Here is a 22,047-nt window from a genome sequence, read left to right on the forward strand (position 1 = left end):
TCTGTTGAGCACTTCTGTTTACACAAGAGTCTGTTAAAACATAACCAGCTGCCTTTTGTGTATAAAATGCTCTTTTCAAAGCTGTTTTAAGAGGAAGGCCAGGGGCATGTTTGTGGCTTTCTATCCTACCCCCCGAGATCAATGGATGTCACTTGGGAGTGAAGTGTTTCGCTGCTCTGCCATGACCTGGAGTGATTGTTGTGCCTACACCTGTTTCAGCATTTGTGTAAGATAAATGTGTCAGTGTTACAACTAAAATCTGTGGGACAACACTCTGAAACCTGGGCAGGTGTGGCCTTGAAAGGATGTATGTAACTTGTATATGAAGGATTTTGAGCCCTAACAATAAAATACATTAAACTTGATGTTCTTCATATCTAAAGCACACTTAGGTGGTTCAGTACGTTTGTTGCAGTTGCCTGTCACATCTGTATTGCTTGCATGACACTCATTTAGGTGAATGCTTACTCTATGGCTGAACATTCTGGGTACATGAAGGGAATTTTTTTATCCCAGATTTGTTGCAATCTCATGGTGCTTCTCAAAACAGCTGGATGTGTCTGCTGCTTTTTGAGCTGTTTGAACTTTCGTACAGCTGCAGGATCCTTTGTCTTTGATCAGCACCATGAATTAAAACTGAAGAATACTCAGACATGAGATGAATATCATATAATGGAGACTTGAACTGGTAGTTCACTAGAGGAAATAATGTGAAAAACTCAGCTTTTGGTCTTTCTACTTGAGTGACGATTTGAAACCCATTGAAGAAAGAACTTCTTGTTCGCATCCTCAAAAAATGAGGAAAAAAACTTAACAGAAATCCATAAATTTTGCTTGGTTCTCTTTAAAATGCTGTGTGTTTCCATCTCATAGATACTTTTTCCAGCTAGTGAGAAGATAGTGCAGGTAACTTGACTTGAATCTCTATTTTGCCATTGAGCAAATTGCGCTTGAAATGAGAACTCACACTGGGCGCTGCTGCAGGCTGTGGAAACTGTGCTGATTCCTGCCTTTTGGGATGTACAGGGTTGTTCCCAATGTTGCACATAAGCACCTTCAGAGTGAGTTGGAACACACTGTTAACCAAGTGGAAATGTTGAGTTGTCTTGCAGGCAAAAAGCCATGATGAGAAATCCTTGTAGTGTGGATTTTATGTGGGACATTGCATGTTCTGGTGGCCTAACTTGACATTTTGATGGAGCTTCTGTATTTCAGGAGATTCAGGAGGAATGTCACATCCACTCAGACCATAAACGTGCTCTGTGGAAGCAGCGTCAGCTCAAGACATTCTCAGACCTTGTTCCACCTCAGACACTTGCATGCTGATTTTTTTCATTGTGTTGCCACAGCTTTATGCAGGTGAACCAGATCATTCTGAAGGGATGGTGTATTGTGGGGAATGTAGAAATATCCCAGGTTTTTTTATGTTTCTCTCAGCAGCAGGACTGAGTAGTGTCCTGGACTATTCAATTTGTAGAGTATTTCTATTCATAGAACTGCTCGTCTTGATTTTGGGTTGCAACTGATGTTTCAAGCATCCCATAAACACAAAATTTTTTACATGGAAAAATTAGATAATACTTAACAGCTATTAATTAGATTCTAAAATTGTAAAAGAAAAAGATCTAAGTTTTCACTCTCCTCCTGTCTGTAAAGTGGCCTCCCTCTGCAAGGGAGGGAAGGGACAAAGCTCCACGCTCAGAAGCAAATTATTTGTTAGGGGGTTGAGCTAGAAGTGATACAAGTGATCTTTTGGGAACTGTTTTCCGAGCTCATCTTGCTCTGCTGTCATTAATACCCCCAGCAGATCTGTTCTCCTGAGTATATGAAATATTAGCTTGGGATCAGCTGCTCTCTGATTAGCATATGAAGTGACTTTGTGGCTAAAGATGGGTGTGTTAACAATAGGAAGAATTAGACTCCCAATGCACATGGGTAATTAGCAGGAGCCACCCGGGATTCCCATTTCCAGTGTTGCAAAAAGGCAGAGGGGAGACAAACTTTTCCAGGAGACTGAGCAAATCCTCTTCACCTCTTCCCTCTGATGGGATGGAGAGGTGGGAAAACCAAAACTGCCTTGGGAGCAGGTGGGTTTTGCAGCTGCAGTGCTGAGCAACCTGATGGGCCAAAGAGCAGCATGAGAGGAATAAATATTGCAGCAGAACTCCTCTGTGAAGGTGGCAGGGGAAGAGGAACAGTGACCTGGAAAATATTTCTTGTTCTCTAGATAAGCTACCAGGAGCATTTTTGCCTCTCTAACTTGGAAGTGTTGAAGGCTACATTAAAACTTGGATGTTTTTTGTGAATGTACCAGCATTCAGGTGCACTTTTTCTCATTGGATGGTACTTAAGGTAGCTCGAGTGGAAAAGTGGGATGAAAAATATGGTTTGGTGCAGCACCACATCTTTAGCTGTGGCTTTAAATTTAAATTACTGATTTGTAAGCAGTAATACTTCGGTATTTGAAATCATGACCGCACAAAGTGCACCCTGAATAGAAATCTCTGATTCTTAAATTCTTGTAGATTGCTGTGTGATGAAGGAAAGGAAAACCACCTTTAACACTATGTAGGTGAATGTTTCCTCTGTGACTATTTTTTTATCTAACTTCATTTTTTAAATGGTTATCTGGATGGAAAATTGTTTCTTAAAAGGTTGGATTGGTAAAATCAAAAACTTATACCTTCATGTCAATAGGGAGAGCCTTCTGTTCCTGTTTTACTTTGTCATAAGCTTAGCATGTCTGACCATTGGACCCAGTTGTGTAATACATTTCTTAGGTCTAAAATTGATAAAGCTGATCCTAAAAATAAATTTTAAAAGCCCTTTCCTCACAAAGCTCCCCGGGAATTCTAAGAAAAATTAGAGGGACGTGAATATTTTAAGAATTCTAAAACATAAGCAGTGATTTACTCTCTGAGGTTTCTAGAGCTGTACTTTCAGAAAGTCTTGTTAGACTTCCTAAACGTAGCTCTTCATCAATATAAAATAAAAGCTTTCCTCTGCAAAAGGTTTTTAGAGGAGAAATTCCACACTGGATGCTTCAGTTGCCTTTTTGTGTATTGACTGTCTGGGAATTTGTCACCTGGTTTTCCAAAGCTGGTGCCAGAAAGCAATTTGCATCACTGCAGTAATGTCACTGTGTGTGGTTTATCTGCCCAGCAGTTGATTGAGTTATCTGTGATTTAATTGTTCCTGGGTAAGATTAGGAACATCAGAGTTATCAGTGAAGTCCATGCAGTATTTTCCTGCTTGGAGTGAGCAAACTTTTGTTGTAGAAACTTTTGTTAGACAAAAATCAGCCAGCGTATGAAGAGTTGACTGATGAACAGCACTTCCTCAGAATGCCTGTTTGACACCAGGCCAGCTCCAATGAAGAATGAGGGGGGTTCTGATCTTGTTACCTCAATATTTGTTTGAATTTTAGACCCTCTTTTAGGAAGAACTGGAGCTGATGTTACTCAGTGTATGAGTTCATGTTTTCATTTCACGTCATGGTTTTGCAGGGGCATGTTCTTTAATGATCACCAAGAATCAAACTCTAAAATGCATTTCTGGTCAGTTCATTAACTTGGCAGGAAACAGTTGCTTTTTGTTGGTGGTGTTTGTTTTGCAAAGGCAACATTCTTCTGTGTTACTGCACGCACAAAGGTTCTGACACGTGAACAAAGCTGGTGAGAGGAGGGGATGGCACAAGAATGGGTTGTGGGGCTGGAAGTAAAGAGGAGCATCCTTCCCCTCACAGCCAGCCTCGCTGCATCCGAGCTGGAACTGCGTTTGTCTCCAGCAAAGCCAGCAAAAATTTCCTACTTTTGGATTGTCACCTCAGTAAGGCTTGAAATCAGAGTAAACCAGGATGTCAGTTTTAAACTTTTCAGGCTTTTAGGATCAAGGTGACAAATTCTTTTAGAAGCTGGCATCATTGATAATGTGGCCTGTATTGTTGCATATTTAGCTCAATGTTTTTAAAACAAATACTACGTAATTATGTCAATCCCTTCTTCTAAGAATCTAAAATCAGTTATTTTGTATTTATCAACGCGCTACATTTCACTAAGGCTGAAATCTAGATGACCTTTTTGGCTTATGCCATTTACTGTTTCTGCTGAAGTATTTATGGATAACTTCAAAATTTATGGCTCTTCCTTTAACAGCCTTTATACACAGTCCCCCTTCCCAAGAGGAGAAAAAACTCTTTGGAAGTAACTAATATGAAATGTTTGCGTGTCTTTTGCTTGATTATTGAAGAATAGTTGAAACTTGCAGGGCATGTATTGCAGCTTGTAAAGATTAGTGAAAGAAGGATTCTGACTTCTTTGACAAAGAACTTTCTCCCCCAAGGGTTTAGCCCTGCTGTCAAGTCAAATGCCCAAACAAGTTGAAGTATAAACCAGTTAACAGCTTTTCTGCAGGGAGTATCAGGAAATAGTAGTGGGATAGCTTGGAAAATAATGTATTCAAGGAAATCATGGCTACTTCTGGCCCTGGTTAGGCCTTGTGGTATTTTTGGGTTGATCTTGCAGTACCATATGGGTTGTTGAAGAAACCACCAGACTAACTTCTGTAGATCAGGAGTATTCTTAGCAGCTCTTACAAATATGATACTTGGAGGTGGTGGGGTTGTTCTTTTTCAATATCTGTGTACAGAATAAATCCTTTGCTTTGATTTCTGTAAAAAAAAATGCCAAAACAATTTTTGAGAAGTTCCCTTAAAACTTGAGGGTAGGTTGGCATTGAGAAACTGCTTTTGCAGTGATACATTAAATGTGTTCTGGAGGAGATTCTTGGGTTCAGGGTCTGCTGAAGGTTTAATTTGCATGGCTTTATGTGGAAGAAGTTCAGTTTTAAACAATGCAAGCTGAGTAGAACCTTTTGGTATTGAGGAGTACTGGATTTTCATACAATTTTAGGATTCTTTAAAAAAAGATATATAAACGGTTTTGACTGGTTTGGCTTTTTTCACTTCCCTGTAAAGTTTGTTTTGCATGTTTTGTTAGTGGGGAAATAAGAGCAAAGAGAGACACCAATGTATCACGTGTGTGTAGCTGCAATAGTTTAAAATACTGCAGGTGAAGAAATGTTGACACAAGCATCAAAGCTTGTGAAGCCGGAATTCTGATCTCCAGGGAACTTTACCTCAGCTAAAACTCCTGCAGACTATACACAGTTAGAACTACTTGTATGTGAAATCAGCAGATTGCAGCTGGGGTTGAATTTTTCTGTTACCCTGTCTTGGAAAATTGCCATTCCTATTACTCACATAGAAAATACTTCAGTTTTGTAACTCAAGGTGGCTCTTGGGGATTGGAAGCAAAGGAAGATAACCTGTGTGTGCTTGCACAGTGGGAAATTCCTTAGAAGACAAGGTTCTTGATCCAGGGCTTGGATCATGTTCCAAACTTCTAACTCAAACCTGATTCTCCTGCTCTGGGCTTTTTAGAAGTGGTTGTTACTGATCCAGACACATTATTTTTAGTTTACAGACAGTGTTTCAATTTGATTTTCCTAAACTGTGTTCTGCACTTCTTCAGGTGAAACTTCACCACTTAAATCCAGTTGGATAAAAGCACCAAAAAAAGCCTTTTTTCCCCTTCATAGATGCTGATCTCAAGTGTAAAATGTTTGCTGACTCAATTATTTGTCTTACCTCTCTCTCTAATGGTAATTTTTTTCCTGTGCTGTGTTTTCTTCACTAAGTTATATAATAACTTCAGTATGCAGTCAGAACAGCAGCCTTTCAATGAAAAATACAGTCAGTGTCAGTGACTTTGTCATCTGTTTGAACGGGTTATTATGGGAATCTGGATTTTCTTACCAAGGAAAAACCGACAGCAATACTTAGCCAAAATCTGATTCTGGCTCTCTAAGCAAGATACCTTATTTAGATAAGGTGGTTTTTGTTTGGTTGTTTCAAACTAAATAAAATGTATCAGGGCAGTTCTTTAAAGTTGTGTTTAAATGGCGTTTAACTGACTTGTAAAAAATAATCACAGCAGTGGGTACTTCCAGGAAAGCAGATGTGCTAAAAATGCTCTGTTCCTGCATCTGTCACAACAAACTGCAGCCCTTGCCCTCCTTTAGCAGCAAACCCTGAGGTTGACAGGTCTGTCACCTGCTCTCCTGACCACACTCTTTTTGTCAGTGATCCTCCAGAACCCAAAGCCCTTCTTGAACTGAGAGTGTATCTTCATTGTACAGTGGTGCAGCCAATGCACCGTTCCTTTCATAAGCTCTAAATCAAGAGCCAGATAAGGAGGAAGTTGAGAATTAGCCCATGTGGCTGCAGTGGTTATAGACAGGTGCCTGTTGCCCTGTCATGGGCAGAGATGTGTCCTTAGCATGAGAAGGTTCATTTTCTTATCTTTAATGAATCACAGAATGGTTTGGGTTGGAAGGGACCTTAAAGCTCATCCAGTTCCACCCCCTGCCATGGGCAGAGACACCTTCCACTATCCCAGGTTGCTCCAAGCCTCGTCCAGTCTGGCCTTGGACACTTCCAGAGATGGGACATCCACAAATTTCTCTGGCCAGCCATCTGAAAGAAACCTTGATTTACCACTGTATTTTCACCTGATTAACTTAGTGTCACCACAGCAAGCGTGGAGTTTTCAACAAGGCCAAATCATCCCCATCTCAGTTTTGTTCTTTTGTGGATTGCTTTTGGATTATATTTACTCTGACCTTCCATTCTGCTCTTTCGTGTCTGCTTCCAGAGTTGGCTTCATGTGGCCAGAAGGTAGATACAGTATATACTGAAAGCAGGAATATGCATAAACAGCATGTGGCATGGTTTGTGTGTTGTGGATTGTTGGACGAGCTCTGTGCCAGTTCATCAACAATAATTTGTGCATATTAATATATTTGGATGCATTTAATTTCATTGGCACTTAGCCTGCTCCTTAAGTTAATAATTTGTGAAATCTGTTTGGAGGAAGGGTAAAAACTTGTAGGCAGCATATGGTGTGATATTGGGGGGAAAGGACGGCTGCGGGTGTGAATTTTATTTTGTCAGTTTGGTGGGAGTACCTCTTGTTCTTTACGGGTGCCATCTGCACAGGGCTCTTGCTGCAAGGCTTGTGCTCTGTGCAGAGCACGCAAGAGCTCGCTGAGCTTTTAACTTTGGCTGCTTTGGGGGAGGGCAAAGAGAATATTTTATTCTGTGCCACCTTTTGAAGTGTTTTATTTTGTGTAAAGGCTTTCTTTTGCCAGAGGAAAACACCTTGAAGGGTATACAGCTTAACTGGCTGTTAAAGGGTGGCGTCATAAAGCTCTGGATCGATCATTCAGGCGTTCTCACAAACATAATTCCTGTTCTTTGCCTGCCACTGTTATTTTTTTTGATGTTGGGTGTCTTCTGTGTATTCTCCCTGACCTTCCAGCAATTATGAGAATAATCATTATTTTCATGATCTGGTTCTTAGGACTTCAGCGTCTTGAACTTTACTTAATAAGGCCTATGAGACAGGGCAGCTCCTGGTTGCTTTGAGAGCTTCTCCATGGCTTTATTCAACTTCTTTAAATTTGTTCAGCTCTGTATATCTGCATGTACAAGGAGCACCACAGTTGAGAGGGCTCTGGCTTCACTAGTAAACTAAGGCATTTTGTGCAGTGCATATACTTAAATGTGACATTTCATGTTGTTTTTTCTGCTTTTCAGGAATAGGTGCCTTTTTGTTTCTGAGGCTCTTGTTGTGACATGCTTCCACATCTCTAGGGGAAGGTGTCCCTGCCCATGGCAGGGGGTTGGAATTAAGAGATCTCTAAGCTCCCTTTGAACCCAGACCATTCCAGGATTCTGTGATTCTGTCTTTCTCCTCCAGCCAGTTGATCTTCATCTGTTACAGGGATCAGATAATGCTTTGATATTTAAAAATAGAGTTGAGTATGTGGTTACTTCCAGTGACATACATGAAAGATGCTTTCTTCTCTTGTGTGCTCCACATTGTGTATACATTCCCCAATGTTCATTCACTGCTCAGAGATCCTGATGGAGATTGAATCAGGTTGAAGCACAACTGACAAAATTTGTTCAGTGGGTCTTGGTATGCCAGGATAGGAATTCAGAAAATTCAAGTTCTGCTGCAGAACTTAATGTCTTTTTCAGCCTTCCTCATTTCAGCTGAGAGAATCAAACAGAGAAATGGTTGCTGTGGATGATTACATGCTGTGTAGGTTTCTGGGTTTGAGAAGATGCTGCATTGGTTTCTTCCTGACACCTGAGAGAGAAGAACAATTTTGTGATGCAGATGGTCAATAAAAATGCTGAAATACAAAATTACAGATATAAAACCAGACATTTTCCATTATCTGGAAGAATAAAAAGGCCTTAATTTGCAGGGTGCTCCTGGGTCCTCATCTTGTGAGATGACTTACTAAAAGGCTCCAACCTATTCTTGCACAGTGCAGAGATCCTTTACTTCAACTCCCCTTTTCCTCTCCCCCACATTTATTTTAAACTTAAGCTTGCTGTGGGAGACAGTAAATTTGTATAGATTGGGAAAACCAATGATAACCCAGTATCCTGCACAAGTTGTCTCCTCCCTCATTTTAGGAGCTTTTGTAAAGCTATTGCTGTTTGCAGCATTGTATTTATTCTAATTCAGAAGCTCTAGCACTAGGGGGGCTGATCTGTAGGTTTTATTGTATGTTATATCTTCCATATTAACATTGTTGCAGTTCTTAAACTCTGACTTACTTTGTTTACAAAGATGAGACCAGAACACTTCAGAATACAAGAGCATCAGGGAATATTGCAGGATCTCATAGTTGAAGAGATTGAAGTACAATTCAGAGAAACATTTGTCAGGAATAATACAGGTACTGTTAATTCTGCATTGAGGTAGAGGGATAGATCAGGTGACCTCTCAAGATCTTCTACAGCTGTTTCCTGTGATTTTAGTGGAAGATTAAACGCACTTTTCAGTGGCTTGGTCAAAACCCCTCACTTTATTTTGTTTTGAAAACATGTTTCTTAATTTAAATTCAGAGGGAAGAGAGATTTGCAGTCCCTTGTCTTGCTTGAAACCGCTTCTCTATTTACACAGGCCATATGAAAAATTAACCTTAAGGGGTTTGTTTGTTGGTATTGCCATATATTTTAGGAATGCTGACTCATTTTACCAGGCTGAGGGTGTGCACACAGGAGCCAATAGCCACCAAATCAGGAGGAGGAGAACTTAAAGGACATCAAGTGCTCCTACTCTGTCTGTGTGCTTGGTCTTAATCTGGGCATGCAGCCACTGCAAAGTAGTGACAGGCTGTAACCTCACAGCCCACACTATCCAAGGAGATCACTTGCCTTGTGTGAAGTGCTCTAAGCCTGGAAAAACAGGAATAAAAATATTCCTAACTGAGCAGTCTCCCTCAAGAGAATCAGGAACACGGTGCTTGCACACTGCTGAACACACACAACACCCACAGGGAAATGAAATCACAGGGAGTGTGCCCTAAGGCAGAGAATGGGAACTCCTCTGGGCAGTGGAAAGGCTCCTGTTTTGGCATCATCAGTTTGGGAATTGGCTCAAAGATGTACATGTTGGAAGTAGAGTATAGAGGGTATTTTGTGTGTCTGGCACGCTGTGCACACTCAGGAGTCGTTTCTGGCTCGGAGGTTTCATCTGTGCAATGATAATATAAAATGATACACTTTCTGTGTTGGATCATACTCTTGGTAGCTTGTTTGATGTGTTTGCTCCAAGGATGTCACTTGCCCTTAGGTTCTTCCAACAATATGTGTCCAAGTAGGATGTGTGGAAAGGCCAAGCTGTTGCTCTGGGGAAGGATCTGTAGTAAAGCCATCTTTGGTAGTCATTGCTTGAAGATGTCATTTTCCTCCTAAATCTGGCAAAGGGCAACCTTTCTTGAATCTCATCTCTATTTGTTGCTCGTTATTTCTATGTCATTGCTAGAAATTCTTTGTTTAAAAAAGCCCCAAACACATATCTCCTATGCTGAACCCCGGGTCCAGTGTTGTGTCAATGTTATGCAGTTGATTTTATTTGAAGGTGCAGCACGATACAGGGACTCCTTTGAGCTCCTCCAGAATTGATGTAAAAACTTCTTGATAGCTGCAAACATAAATTTTTCTTGACACACAGTAGCATGTATGACACAAAGGTACTGAACCGAAATACCAGACCCAGGCGATCTCTTTGCATTATCCTGTGACTCTTTTTGCATTACTAAATGGAGAGAATGATGCATTGAGCCACAAATGCAAAAGCTCATGCACAGAATACCTATGTAGTCTAAAAATAACACTGAGGAGAGTTAGCAGCCCTCATTCCAGCAGCAGCTGTTACCTGTTCTCCATCCTTCCCTGAGTGGCAGCAGGGCAGGTAATTTTGGTTTCCAGAGCCGTGAGGCTGAATAGGGATCCAGGAATGAGGGCTGTGCCTGTTCACTGCCCAGCCTGTGGCTTTTAGACACCTGCCTGCACTGGGAGCTTGTTACAGGAGAGGGGGTGGCTGGTTTAGGGAGGCACTGCTAGTTCCTACATCCCTCTGTTGTTCTGGCACTGTCCGTGTGTCCTGGCCTGCTGTGAGCTGGGTGAAGCTGCTCAGAGGGTCAGAGACTCACTGCTGCAGGGGGTGAGTTTATCCCTCAGGGTGACACCACTTTTGCAGTTGATGTCAGGTGGGCTGAGCTGTCATGTGGAAATGCCCTCACCTTCCCTCTCCTGCCAGAGCTGGTCTGTGTGGTTTGTACCAGGCTGTAATATCAGTCTGAATGGCTGAGCAGTATCAGGATGAAAAATAGGAAAGGGCATCAAACACCTCTCCTGAGTCAAGGTGCAGTGGGCTGACAGAGCTGCCTTTGGAGCCACTCCAACAACTCGGAGTCCCAAGCTCCCTCATTGCAGTGTTTTCTAACTGAGACAATTATTTTTAATATCTAATTAAATTTTACTTCTTGTGAGCTCAGTCTTTTTTTTCTTATAGCTTTGGTAGGTCACAAGAGTTAATTACAGTCCTCATTGTAGTGGCCTGTAACATACTTGAAAATTGTCAGCCTGGCTGTTCCTCCACCAACACTATCTGGTTTTAATTAATTAACTCAACCAGTGGATTCTTCAGTTGTTTCTCCAGTCTCAGATATTAATTCCATACAAATTTTTACTCATGTTCTTGACTTTGCATAATTTCTGTTTAAAATGGGTGCTCAATTCCAGACATCATCCAGCTGAGGTTTACCTGTCACCAGAGCAGAATGACCTCCAGGCCTTCTCATATTCCTGTTAAGTTTCAAAATGCTGTTTGTAGAACTACAGCTCGGGATTAAGTTGTTGAGTCTGAGTTACTGTAGCCATTGCTCCTTGTTTTGTGTTTGTCCAGTTAATTTTTCCTTGTTTTCTACTTCACAATTGTTTTTATTGAATTTAATTGATTTCAGATAGTTTCTCCCCTTTAACAAGTTGCTCTTGAGTTATTGTTTTGTCTTCTAATTACATTTGCACTGTCCTGATGTGGGTTGTCCCTTCTCTAAGGGTGGATTATGTGATGTCACTGAAGCTATTGAATAAAAATAGTGAATGCAATCAATTCCCTGTTAACTAAGAGGGGTGGGGGCAAACTAAATGCTGGAAAAACATTACTGGTGTCTCAGTAAGTGCTGTTGTTTCTGTTGTGGTGTGGATGAATTAGATCCTCTTCATAGATGTGCTAGAAAATATGTTAATCTCTGCTGCTGAACTGCTGCAAATATCACTGTGCATCTGTCCTGGCAATGTAATGTAGGTGGGTTGTTGCCATTTGGAAACTTTTCCTGGGTTTATGGATATTTTAATGGAGAAAAAGAATAAAAACATTGACTTCTGAATGGCAATTGTAACACAACATAAAGAATAAATCTGGAAAGTCTCCTAGGAATGCTGAGGTCACTCCAGAACTGCCCAGTTGCACACAAATATGCCAGAAATTACCCAAAAAAAGACTCAAAGTTGCCCTGTGAGCCTGAATAAAGTACTTGAACATGCTTTTAAGTGATGGATTTGAGTCAAAACACATAAGGTGAGATATTTCTTGCAGGCAGCTAAACTGGGAAATACGAACTGATGTGTTGTTTTGTTTCTTTTGAACCACTTAAAATCTAGAAGGTGGGAAATTAACTCTCTCTTAGAGAAGCGAAACTACCCTTGGTCAGGAAAGAGCACCTTAGAAAAGTAAGGACATGCCAGAATACCTTGTTGAGGTGCCAGCGTGCAGTCAGTGCATGGGATACATTCCCCTTTTGGTTTTGGGTTGTCAGTTGCTCAGGTAGAGGGTGAATTGTGTCTGGATCACTCCTTTAAATGCACTGACTAAGCCGGTTTTGCCTCGGGGTAGAGCTGTGTTAGCAGTGAAACAGGTCAGTAATGAGGATGAATTCTACCAACTCTGTACAGCAGTGACACACCAAAACTGAGAACTTTGGGGCTTGATGATTCAGCCTTATAAATAGTCCTTGTCTTCTGGTGCTGCTGATACATCCAAGGAGGAATAATGACTATATTGTTTCTTTCCACAGTTAATGATTTTGCAATACATGTGCCACTCATGGCATATTCTTCTTCCCTCCAGTGTAGCAGCTTCTGTAGTTGGACCCCCAGGTTCTCAACTGGAAACAAACTCATGGACAGTTTCCTTTTGTACACGTAAGCAAATTTTTTGCTATTGAGCAATCTGTTGCTTCAATAGCAGTGGAAAAAATGCAGTGATCCAGAATCCTTTTGCTGGAAATGGAAAAGTTAAAGATGGGGTTTCATTTAAAATTAAAATATTTATTTTTCCTATGTTGACTTTGTTTTTTTTTTTCATTCCAGAAGGCCTTTTCTGATTTATTTGCCTTTCTGCTGTGTAGGGGTGGCTAAACTTGTAGGTTTTGGTGCAGTGCACAATGCACTGTGTCTAAAATAGTCCTATAATTTATTTTCTCTCTGTCTACAGGAATTGTTCTTCATAGTCTTATCCTGACTGGTTCTGTATTACCAGGGCTTTTAGATGAAGGGTCTGATTTTTATTTGATTTAGTGACAAATGAAAATACTTATAGTTAAAACAGGAAATTTGTATAACAATATTATCTGAACACTGTGTCCTCTGTCATTCTCTCAGCCTCACAAAACTCCAGGATTCAACATGGCTTATGAATCTTGATGTGCACACACATATATATGATATTCAATAGGTATTTTTATATAATGGAGTGATATAGTGAAACATTAATGTATAGAATATAATACATATAGAAAAATTGAAAAAATTTATCACAGATCTCTTCCTATAAATTAAGATGTATTGCTCTAGAACTCCCTTCCAACTTGTGATTTAAAAGGCTTAGCTTAAAAGCTGGGTAGAACAGAAGAGTGAGTGAAGCTCTCCAGGTTGTGCTTGTTGGTGATGGAATAGCTCAGGGGGTGGGAGATCAGTGGGTGGTGCTGGTGATACAGCTCAGGGAAGGTGGTTTGTTTCCAAAGGATTTACAGTGATTCAAACTGAGCAGTGACTGACCTGGCAGCCCTGAATAGCTGCAGAAGAGGAGTCGAGTCAGAAAAATAAAAAAGGGGGGGAGCATGAGCATGTTTTCACCTGGTTCAGCAGTAACCCAGCAAGGAAAGATTATTGCCCTGAGTGTTCATCTTCACTTCTCTCATCTCTCATGTAATCCCTTGCTTGCTGTTGCTGTCAAAACTACTCTGTTGAAAAAAAGATCTACTGATGAAGCAATGTGAATCAATGAATCACATATTTTCTTCTTCCTCTTCTTGCCCCACCCCTCCCTACCCAGGATGATTTTTTTTTTCAGGGTAGATGTTCTGTTTGCTGGAGGTAGTTAAATTGTTCAGTTAGTTTTTAAAGATCAAGTGGTTGAATTTTTTTCATTTAATTTTGCTGTGGCAAAAGTGTCTGTAGCTTTTTCTTAAACAGTTGTCAAAATAATTTAATACCCAAATGTATTATTGGTAAGTTTGTAAAACATGTGCTGTAAAAACCTCTGAAGAAAAAGTTCTAATTCATTTGACTCAGTATTTCTGCTTCTGTAGTTACTGTGGGTTTCAGCCCCTGAGAAAGGATGCTGAAGTGGTGGGGAATAAATTCACCAAAACTGCATGGCTGGGGTTTTTTTGATCACTCATGTGATCACTGGTGTCACAGAATGTCATGAGTTTTCCTGTGTAGACTTGTAATTTCACATATCTGCATACTGCTGCTTTCTGAAATGAGTATGAGTATTTTTGTATTAACATTTCAAAAGGGATTAGCTTTGGAGAATAATTGCTGTCACTAACCCCATTAGCAAAACTGCTGCTCTTGGCACGCAGGTGGAACAGCAGCTCTGGGTCTGACTGGGCCAGTGTTTGTGGCAGCTCCATTCTGGTCATGTGTGGTATGTTCTGCACCTGAAACTTGAGAGCTGAGTGAGAATTTGGGTGTAGTTTTTGGTGCTGGGAAGTAGGGCAGTCCTCTCTTGAAATACTTTCAGAAAGATGCTCTTAAATGTTGTTGCCAGTTCCTGTTGGATGAACATAGGATGATGACCCAAAATTATTCCAGAAATCTTCACTGCTGTGTTACACTCTTTGTTTCCAAGGGTGATGTTGAACTGTCTTTAAATATTTCAGTGAGCTCTTCCTCAGCTTGCACTGACTTGTGATACTGTCTGATGGAGCTGCAGGGCAGCATCAACACCAGATGGAGGACTGGGGGTAGGGGACAAAGATTGCTCTAAGGTGTTGCCAACCTGTGCTTCATGTGGAAGGGATCTTAGGCTGGCTGTGCTTCGGTGCATCTGAATGATCTCCTGGTTGTCTCACCAAGGTGCATTGTCCAGTGACCACTGCTCTTCCTTCCAGAACCTTCATTCCACTAAATCCCAGGTTTCTGCGTGGGAACATTTGTTCAGACTGGTTTGTTTGCTGTCTTTCCCAGCCCGAAGCCTGGGTTTAGAAGCAAACAGGACTTCCTCCAAGAGGGCAAGATTGGGTTTTCTGTATTTTCTATTCATGTGTGGTCCTCTGATTTCCCTGCTTCCCCACCTCTAGTAGCTGTAGAGTTGCATTTCACGGAGAAGTGGAATTTCCTTATCTTGTCTTGGATTTTTCATCTCCCCTGCGTGGGTGGACTGGCAGAACCAGTGTTCTGGATCTCCCTGCATCCCAACAACCGTTGTTGCCCAGTGTTGCAGATCTATTGCTTTGAGCATTGGAAAAACAGAACCCATTCCTGGAAGAAGATGGAAGAACTGAAGCTGACAAAGGTAAGCCAGCCAGAACCCGGTCTTGAGACCAAACATACAAAGAATTTCCCAGATGGGTTTCCCTGTGCTCAGGGCATTGCAAAAGTGGATTTCTTGCCTTTGCTTATGCCCTGCCTGCACGGCTTTTGGCAGAATGAGAGTAATGTTTGTATTCATGCATGATGATTAAAGGATATTTCTTTTTTTTTAATGATTACACCATACGTGACTATTTTGTCTTGACAGCAACATTAATTTGTTCCAGTTTTTACAATTGTATCAGCAAGGTTCAGAAATAAAACTGCTTTCCTGTGCAGTACATTTCCCACAAGAGCACACATCCATGTGTAGAAAATACTAAGTAGCTCACAGGTTGCCCTTGTTCATTTCAGAAACAATTCATAAGAAACAGAAATAAAGACAATGCTATGAAGCACAGCAGAGGTTTGCAGAGTACCAGAGCTTTATTATTAGTCGAGGTTGGAGCCTCTTGGCAATCCTTAGGCTCTGACACTGTGCTCTGATTAGAGCCTGGTGGAGACCACTGTTGGTGCTCTAGCACAAATAGACTGCTGCATGTGAAGTTTTGGCACATTAGTTTTCTGTTAATTTATGACCCACATGTTGCAATGCTTGACTATTCTAGCAAAACCTTGCCAGGCTTTATTAAAGGGGAGGGAATAGGTGTGGCAGGCACAAAGCTTTTACATTCTCAATATGTTATTGAGCAGAATGCTGTATGGGCTTTAATTTTTAGCTGTTTTTCTTTCCAATAAAACTCATTATTCCCCATAAAAGTTACGCACAAGAGGATGTGTTGTTCTGAGTTCTGTCAGCTCTTTAGTTTACCTACATCAAATTCTGATGTTTTTCAATATGCTGTAGTTACTTATGCAGTACCTGAGCTGTAGTTCCTCATATCTGTTTAATTTCAAACATCAGTTTAAGAGACTGTACAGCAGCTGCAGTCATTGCTCCCTCAAGGATAAGATTCATGTGTGCTCCTTTCCTTTTTCCCTTTTCAAGCAAGTAAGTTCCCGTGTTTTGCTACAAACCACCATTTTCTGATTTTTATTAGGGTTCGGAGTATTCACATTTCAGCCTTGTCTGTTTTGCAGGTTGCTTTGTCTTGGTTCATTCAAGTGAAGCCCCAGCACATGAATCACTCCATTTAGATCCACGAAAGACCAAGCAAGCAGAGTAAACCAAGAGCCTTCTGAGTTTGATGCCTGTAACTGTCTTCTGCTGGCAACTTTGAGGAAGATTTGATTCTTGTGGTCACAGGGAAAAGACAGTCCAGCCACAGGCATGTAATAAATGATGCTTAATAAATGATTCCAAAAAAGCTGCCTTTATGTGTTTGCTTTTGTGACTGCTCTATTAGACACCAAAAAGAAAAGTGCTAGGGGGAATCTCTAGGTTTACTACTGGTTTTCCTCTAGTCTTCTGTGCTGAACAGGCTGGCTTTGAAATCTGGTGCTAACCAGAGGGAGAAATAAGGAGACTCTGCTTCTCAAAATACCCTGCATGTCAGGGAGCCTTCCAGCCTCCTGTGAGCACAGCCTATGATTTAAATAAACCCAGTCAATTTTAATTGGCAGAAGAGGAGGGGAGAGGTAGGCAAGAGGTACCAAAACGTTTCTCCACTTGCACAGCATGAAGCCCCTCCTGTTGTGACATTGTTTGCAGAGACACAGGCTGGGAATTGAAATAGGATTGTGGACCAAGCTGAAGCATCACACAGTATTTCAAGCTGCTCCAACAAATTAACTGTTTAACACTCTGCTAATGTTGTGTACACACTTACTGCCTCTCAGCATGAAAAATCAAGCAAATAATTGCAACAAGCTTCTGCCCAGTAGAAGTCACTGTACTATAATGAGAAACTTTGTCCTGTAACAGAAGGAACAGGAAGCTGTTGGAAGCAGGTCGATGTTGCTTTACATACAGGAAAAAAAAATTTAGGAGTTCTCTGTGTCCGTGCCTTCAGCCCCAGGTGCAGTTCAAGCTGGTGTGGTGCCGGTTCTCCTCGGTAACGTAGCAACTGGACCACACCCCCTCCTGCTGCAGGATGCTAAAGAGCCCTTGGAGCACTATCTGCTGTACTGCAAGGGAACTGCATCGCTTCTAATTACCACAGCACTGCCAGCTGAGAGGTTTTTTTTCATCCCATGGAATGACAAGAAAATTCTTCATTCTCTGTCTAGTAATCCTGTGTTTTCTTTCGATGTTTCTGTAGTAACCCTATTTTTGTTGCAGAAGAGGACTATGTTAATTTTATACCAGAATGCTATCGGTGCATTTTATATCGTTTCAAAGTAAGTTGTTGATTAAAAATAAGCATTCAGGTCCACCTGCTGCTCTTCTTATTTAGTGCTCCTGTATGGTGGTATTATGTTAACGTTTTGGAAGAATACTCAAGGATATTGATATATACTCAAGGATATTGAGCATGTTTTTCTTCTCACTTAGACCTTGCAAATGACTGAAAAGCTTTCCCCACTCCTAACCTCTCTTCTGTTGTGCAACAAAAGAGCTGTCCTTTAAGCATCTTGGTTTCCAAGCACAAGGAATCGTCTCTGGGCATTACTGAGTGTTTGACTTAAGGTGTGATGAATCCTCTTATGCCAAGTTGAATTTTTTGATGTATGCTGTAGATTATTGTTTAATTTACCTAAAATGAGTGTGGAATTAGGGTTGTTCAAAGGGGGTTTTTTTAAGGTTGTTCTCCTCAGATCTTGGGTTTTATACAAAATCTCCTAAGCCTGCAGTGGATGTCACAGCCTGACTTGGTTAGTTGGGGCTGTTTCTTTGGTGCCTTAGAAAGATGATGATTACAACAGTACAAAAACCTTATTCTGGCTTCGTGACCTGCACGGGGGAAAGCTTTTTAAACAATCTGAAAACTTACTGATTCATTTAAATATATTGATTTCTTACTGTACTGACTTAACAGTTGTTGTCATTGCACTTTGGTACTAAGCTTGGGGAGGGACATGTTTTGGTGACATGTGGCACAACAGCCATTGCAAAATAATGGTATTGGTGTTGCTGAACCTTTAGGTTTCCTTATTTCTTAGAATTTAAGAAATAAATCCTAGTGTAGTTCAGAAAGCTTCTGCAGCTTCTTGTGACTTGAGTACAAAAATACCAATAGCCTCCCTAAACCAGTATAAAACTGTACTTGGAACTGTGCATGTAATACAGTAAATCCATGGCGATATTGTGAAAACTACATAAAAATGCAAATACACCATTTTGTTAACTTGATAATGCTTATGCATCCCCTCCCCCTTTCTGTCTTTATAGGTCTACGAGGGCTAATCAATCTTGGGAACACATGTTTTATGAACTGTATTGTCCAGGCACTTACCCACACTCCACTGCTGCGAGATTTCTTCCTCTCCGACAGGCACAAATGTGAAATGCAAAGCCCCAGCTCATGTCTAGTCTGTGAAATGTCTACGCTCTTTCAGGAGGTGAGTGCTGTTTTCCACAGAGCATCGCCTTGCCACAGATGCTGTTTCTTACCCCAAAAGGAATTGTGTTCTATTTGCAAATACAAAAGGAATGCAAGTTGTGTTTCCCCTCAAAACGTAGTAAAGCAAAGCAGTAAAGATTGAGACCTCACTGTCAAAAATACCCAGCTGCTGAAATGGAAACTAATGGCCTTTTAAGTCCTATTCTGAAGTCACCATTGTTTAGGCAAAGCTGGTATTGGAAATAATTAAAGTGCTGCCTGTTCTTCTGAGACTGATCTGGGAGTCCTTAGTCTTAAAGCTGAATGTGTGCTTTAATTAAAGGTGCAAGTTGTAACTGGAAAATATGTCACAGGCTCTTTGGGTGAAAATGGGAGTGAGTAAAGCAGCAGTATATAGCCTTGTGGTTTAAGGTACTGGATTATGTATGTCTGTATGAATATTTTAAAGCTCTCAATTCGGTGCTTGTGTAGTGGCAGAAACATCTTTTCTATCATCTCTTACGTGCAAACCCAGTAAGGGCCAGAAAGAAGGATAAGGAGGGTGAATGTGTTGCTACAGTTTGTGTCTTTCCTGTACAAGCTGCACTTCTTTCCCTTTCTCACTCAGGAAACTGCCTTTGCAGCGTGTCTTTTTCTGTAGATCTGGTCCATGCTGTGTGAGACAGGCACGGGCTTTTCCTTAATAAATAGTCGAAGAGCTTTATTAACTATCTTAATTCCACACCACTGATGTAAGGACTGTGGGTGGACATGGGCTCCTAGTTTTAAGATGTCTTTAAAAACAAACAGACCCAGTTCTGTGCCTTTCCCTCAATGGTAGATCTGCTTTCTTGGTAAGTAAAATAAAAGCAACAAAAAAAAAAGAGCTGTAGTGTGTGCTGTCATGGAGCATTTAAAATTTCTGTATACAGAGCAGGTTTTCTGTGGATGCGCTCTCATGGAAGTTCATTCTGATAGGGACCAACCTAAAATAGCTTTACCTTAATCTTGTGATTTTCAATTTGATTTTACTCCTGTGCCTTTTTTACCAGAGATGATTCTTTTTAGTGACTGCAAGTGAGTTAAACACATATGGAAGGTAAAGCCTCCATAGTTGTTTCAGTACAAAGTTGTTTTCTGCTCATACTCAAAACTCCTGAGAATTTGCAACATTAGATGCTGTTTGTTCAGTCATTAGCTGTGTGTTATATTTCTTATTTTTTGTTCTATTTTTCAGTTGTTCCTGAGTCTGTCAGGAAAGGAGGTAAAAACAAAAGGCAGGCAGACCAATAGGTAGCAGCTGTAGGATTATTGAAACCAGATGTGCAGTTAAGTGGGGAAATACCACAATGCTTAGATAAAAAAATCAGTCATGGTATAGAAATACCAGTTTCTGTACACTGTTAATGCAGAAACCTATTTGCTTATTTAAAAATAAGGAACTATTATAATCTTGATATCCTTTCATCAAATAGTGATATAAAGTCTCATGCTGATGAACATCACCACACTCTATTTGCACATGAATTTTTTTAAAAATCCCTTGGGAAAGGGGAAATGAGTGTTACATTACAGATTGAGAGGCTGCAGGAAAGATCAAGACTCTCTAGGTAATGATTTTTGTTTCCATTTTTGTATGTGGAGCCCTGTTGATGGCTCAGGATGCCTTTTGCTCTACTATGAGCATGGAGCAAAGAACAGGCTGTTACCCAAAAAGGGGCTTAAATGCAGCATTTGTGTTAGTTTCGATTGTAATCAAGTTTAATTTCACACACAACTTTGGGAAGCTCAGCCTTCATTTTCAAATCAAAATTCATGCCTACACTTGCATTAGTTTTATTAATTAATGTTCTGCAGCATGAGGGTGTATGGATGAGGGAACAGCCATATCTGTGACACCAGACTGTGCAGACAGCAATAGTCTCTGTCCTTATTTCACATTAAATACTGCAGCCATGTGCTGTGGGAGGACACAGAAAGTGACTCAACCTCCTTGAAGTAAAACTGGAGCTTAATCCTCCTAAGCAAAGCTGTTGGGTCTGTAACCAACTCGGTGTATTTTAACTCACAAGCAGTAAATACCTTGTTGTGCTTATGACTCTGTCAGGACCCATTGTACAGTTCTGTTCCTAGTGAGTTTTAATTTCTCTGCATTCAGAATGAAAATGAAGAGTCTTGCATTTTTTAGAGCGGACTGAGTATGTTTCATGTCCCAGCTCTGTGCAGTGGTTGTAATGAAGATTCTGCCTTTGCAGAGCTGAGGTCTGAGCAAAGGAAGGCAAACCAGGACATCTCTGCTATGGCTAAGAATTCCTTTGTAATTGAATTACCAGGAAAACTTTGATTCAGGTTCTGTCTTGTTTTCACATAGCTTTCCCACTGGGATTAACTGGTGTGGTTATCCCGAAGCATCTTATCCAGGGACAAACAATCAGGACAAGGGTTAATTTCATCTCCCCTCCACCCTTCTTTTCTGAAGGTGTGATCTTAGGCAAATGGAATGCCAGGGGATCTGGTGAGTGCCTGAGTGGGAACTCTCCAGGAGAAAAAGAGAGACTGTTTTGAACATTAAATAAAACTTCCTATATATAAATAAGCAAGTTTTGCTCTTTTGCCTCCTGAACAGAAGTTACTCATCTCACTTTTTTTTTTCTTGTTTAAGATCATGTAGTTATATAGGTTGAGTGATTTCTCTGTGTGAAATAGGAAGCTACAAAGTTCTTCCACCTTGAAGTAGGTTGGTGGTGAGTAATGACTATCAGATGGTTCTCAGGACTGAGGTGGTTTTTTCTCGGTAGCTTTTCTGGCAGACACGCCAAGCATTGAGCTCTGTTTGTTTTAAAAATATCTGACTGCATCAGTTAACATTCTCGTTTGTGCTACATGAAACCTGTTTCTCAATAGAATCATGACATGACTTACACTGCATAAGAAAAGGAATGAAAAGGATTTGGGAGTAACAGATAGTGGTGAAGCTGGACGGAGGGAAGATAGAACATACAGAATCCATTCATTGAGCCTTTTGGCTGAAAGGGTTTGTGCACTCCTTTTTACCTACTGGTGTTTGTGTTTTAGTTTTGCTTCAGCAATGAAAATTAATTTCAGCATGGTCCACACCCCAAGGTTTCTCTAAATCCTTTCCAGAATGACCACTTGGGAAGGTAGGATTAGCAGACCTGTATCTCCTGTGCTCTGTGACTGGAATAGCAAGAATACCTGGGAACAGAGCAGAATGCAGTGCATCCACTCAGAGATGGAAGGAACAAAACCTTCCTTTTTCCCATCATTACTCATCCTTGTGAGCCCATCACAGTGCACAGCACAACCACAGGAAGAGTTGAGAAGTGAGGACCAAGAGGGAAAAGGAGATGATTT

At 40.8% G+C, this 22,047-nt stretch overlaps 1 protein-coding gene across 5 annotated transcripts in view; it reads left to right on the forward strand.

Moving 5' to 3' along the window:
• The window catches only part of USP22 (ubiquitin specific peptidase 22), a 96,163-nt gene that overhangs the window by 52,101 nt on the left and 22,015 nt on the right, over positions 1-22,047 (forward strand). For all 5 annotated transcript variants that reach the window (XM_048320586.1, XM_048320584.1, XM_048320583.1 and 2 more), the window contains one exon: positions 18,522-18,691. In XM_048320586.1, coding sequence (XP_048176543.1) covers positions 18,522-18,691 — 170 coding nt within the window. The remainder of the gene's footprint in view (positions 1-18,521; positions 18,692-22,047) is intronic.

Source organism: Corvus hawaiiensis, chromosome 16 (genome assembly GCF_020740725.1).
Source record: "Corvus hawaiiensis isolate bCorHaw1 chromosome 16, bCorHaw1.pri.cur, whole genome shotgun sequence".
Classification (NCBI taxonomy): Eukaryota; Metazoa; Chordata; class Aves; order Passeriformes; family Corvidae; genus Corvus; species Corvus hawaiiensis.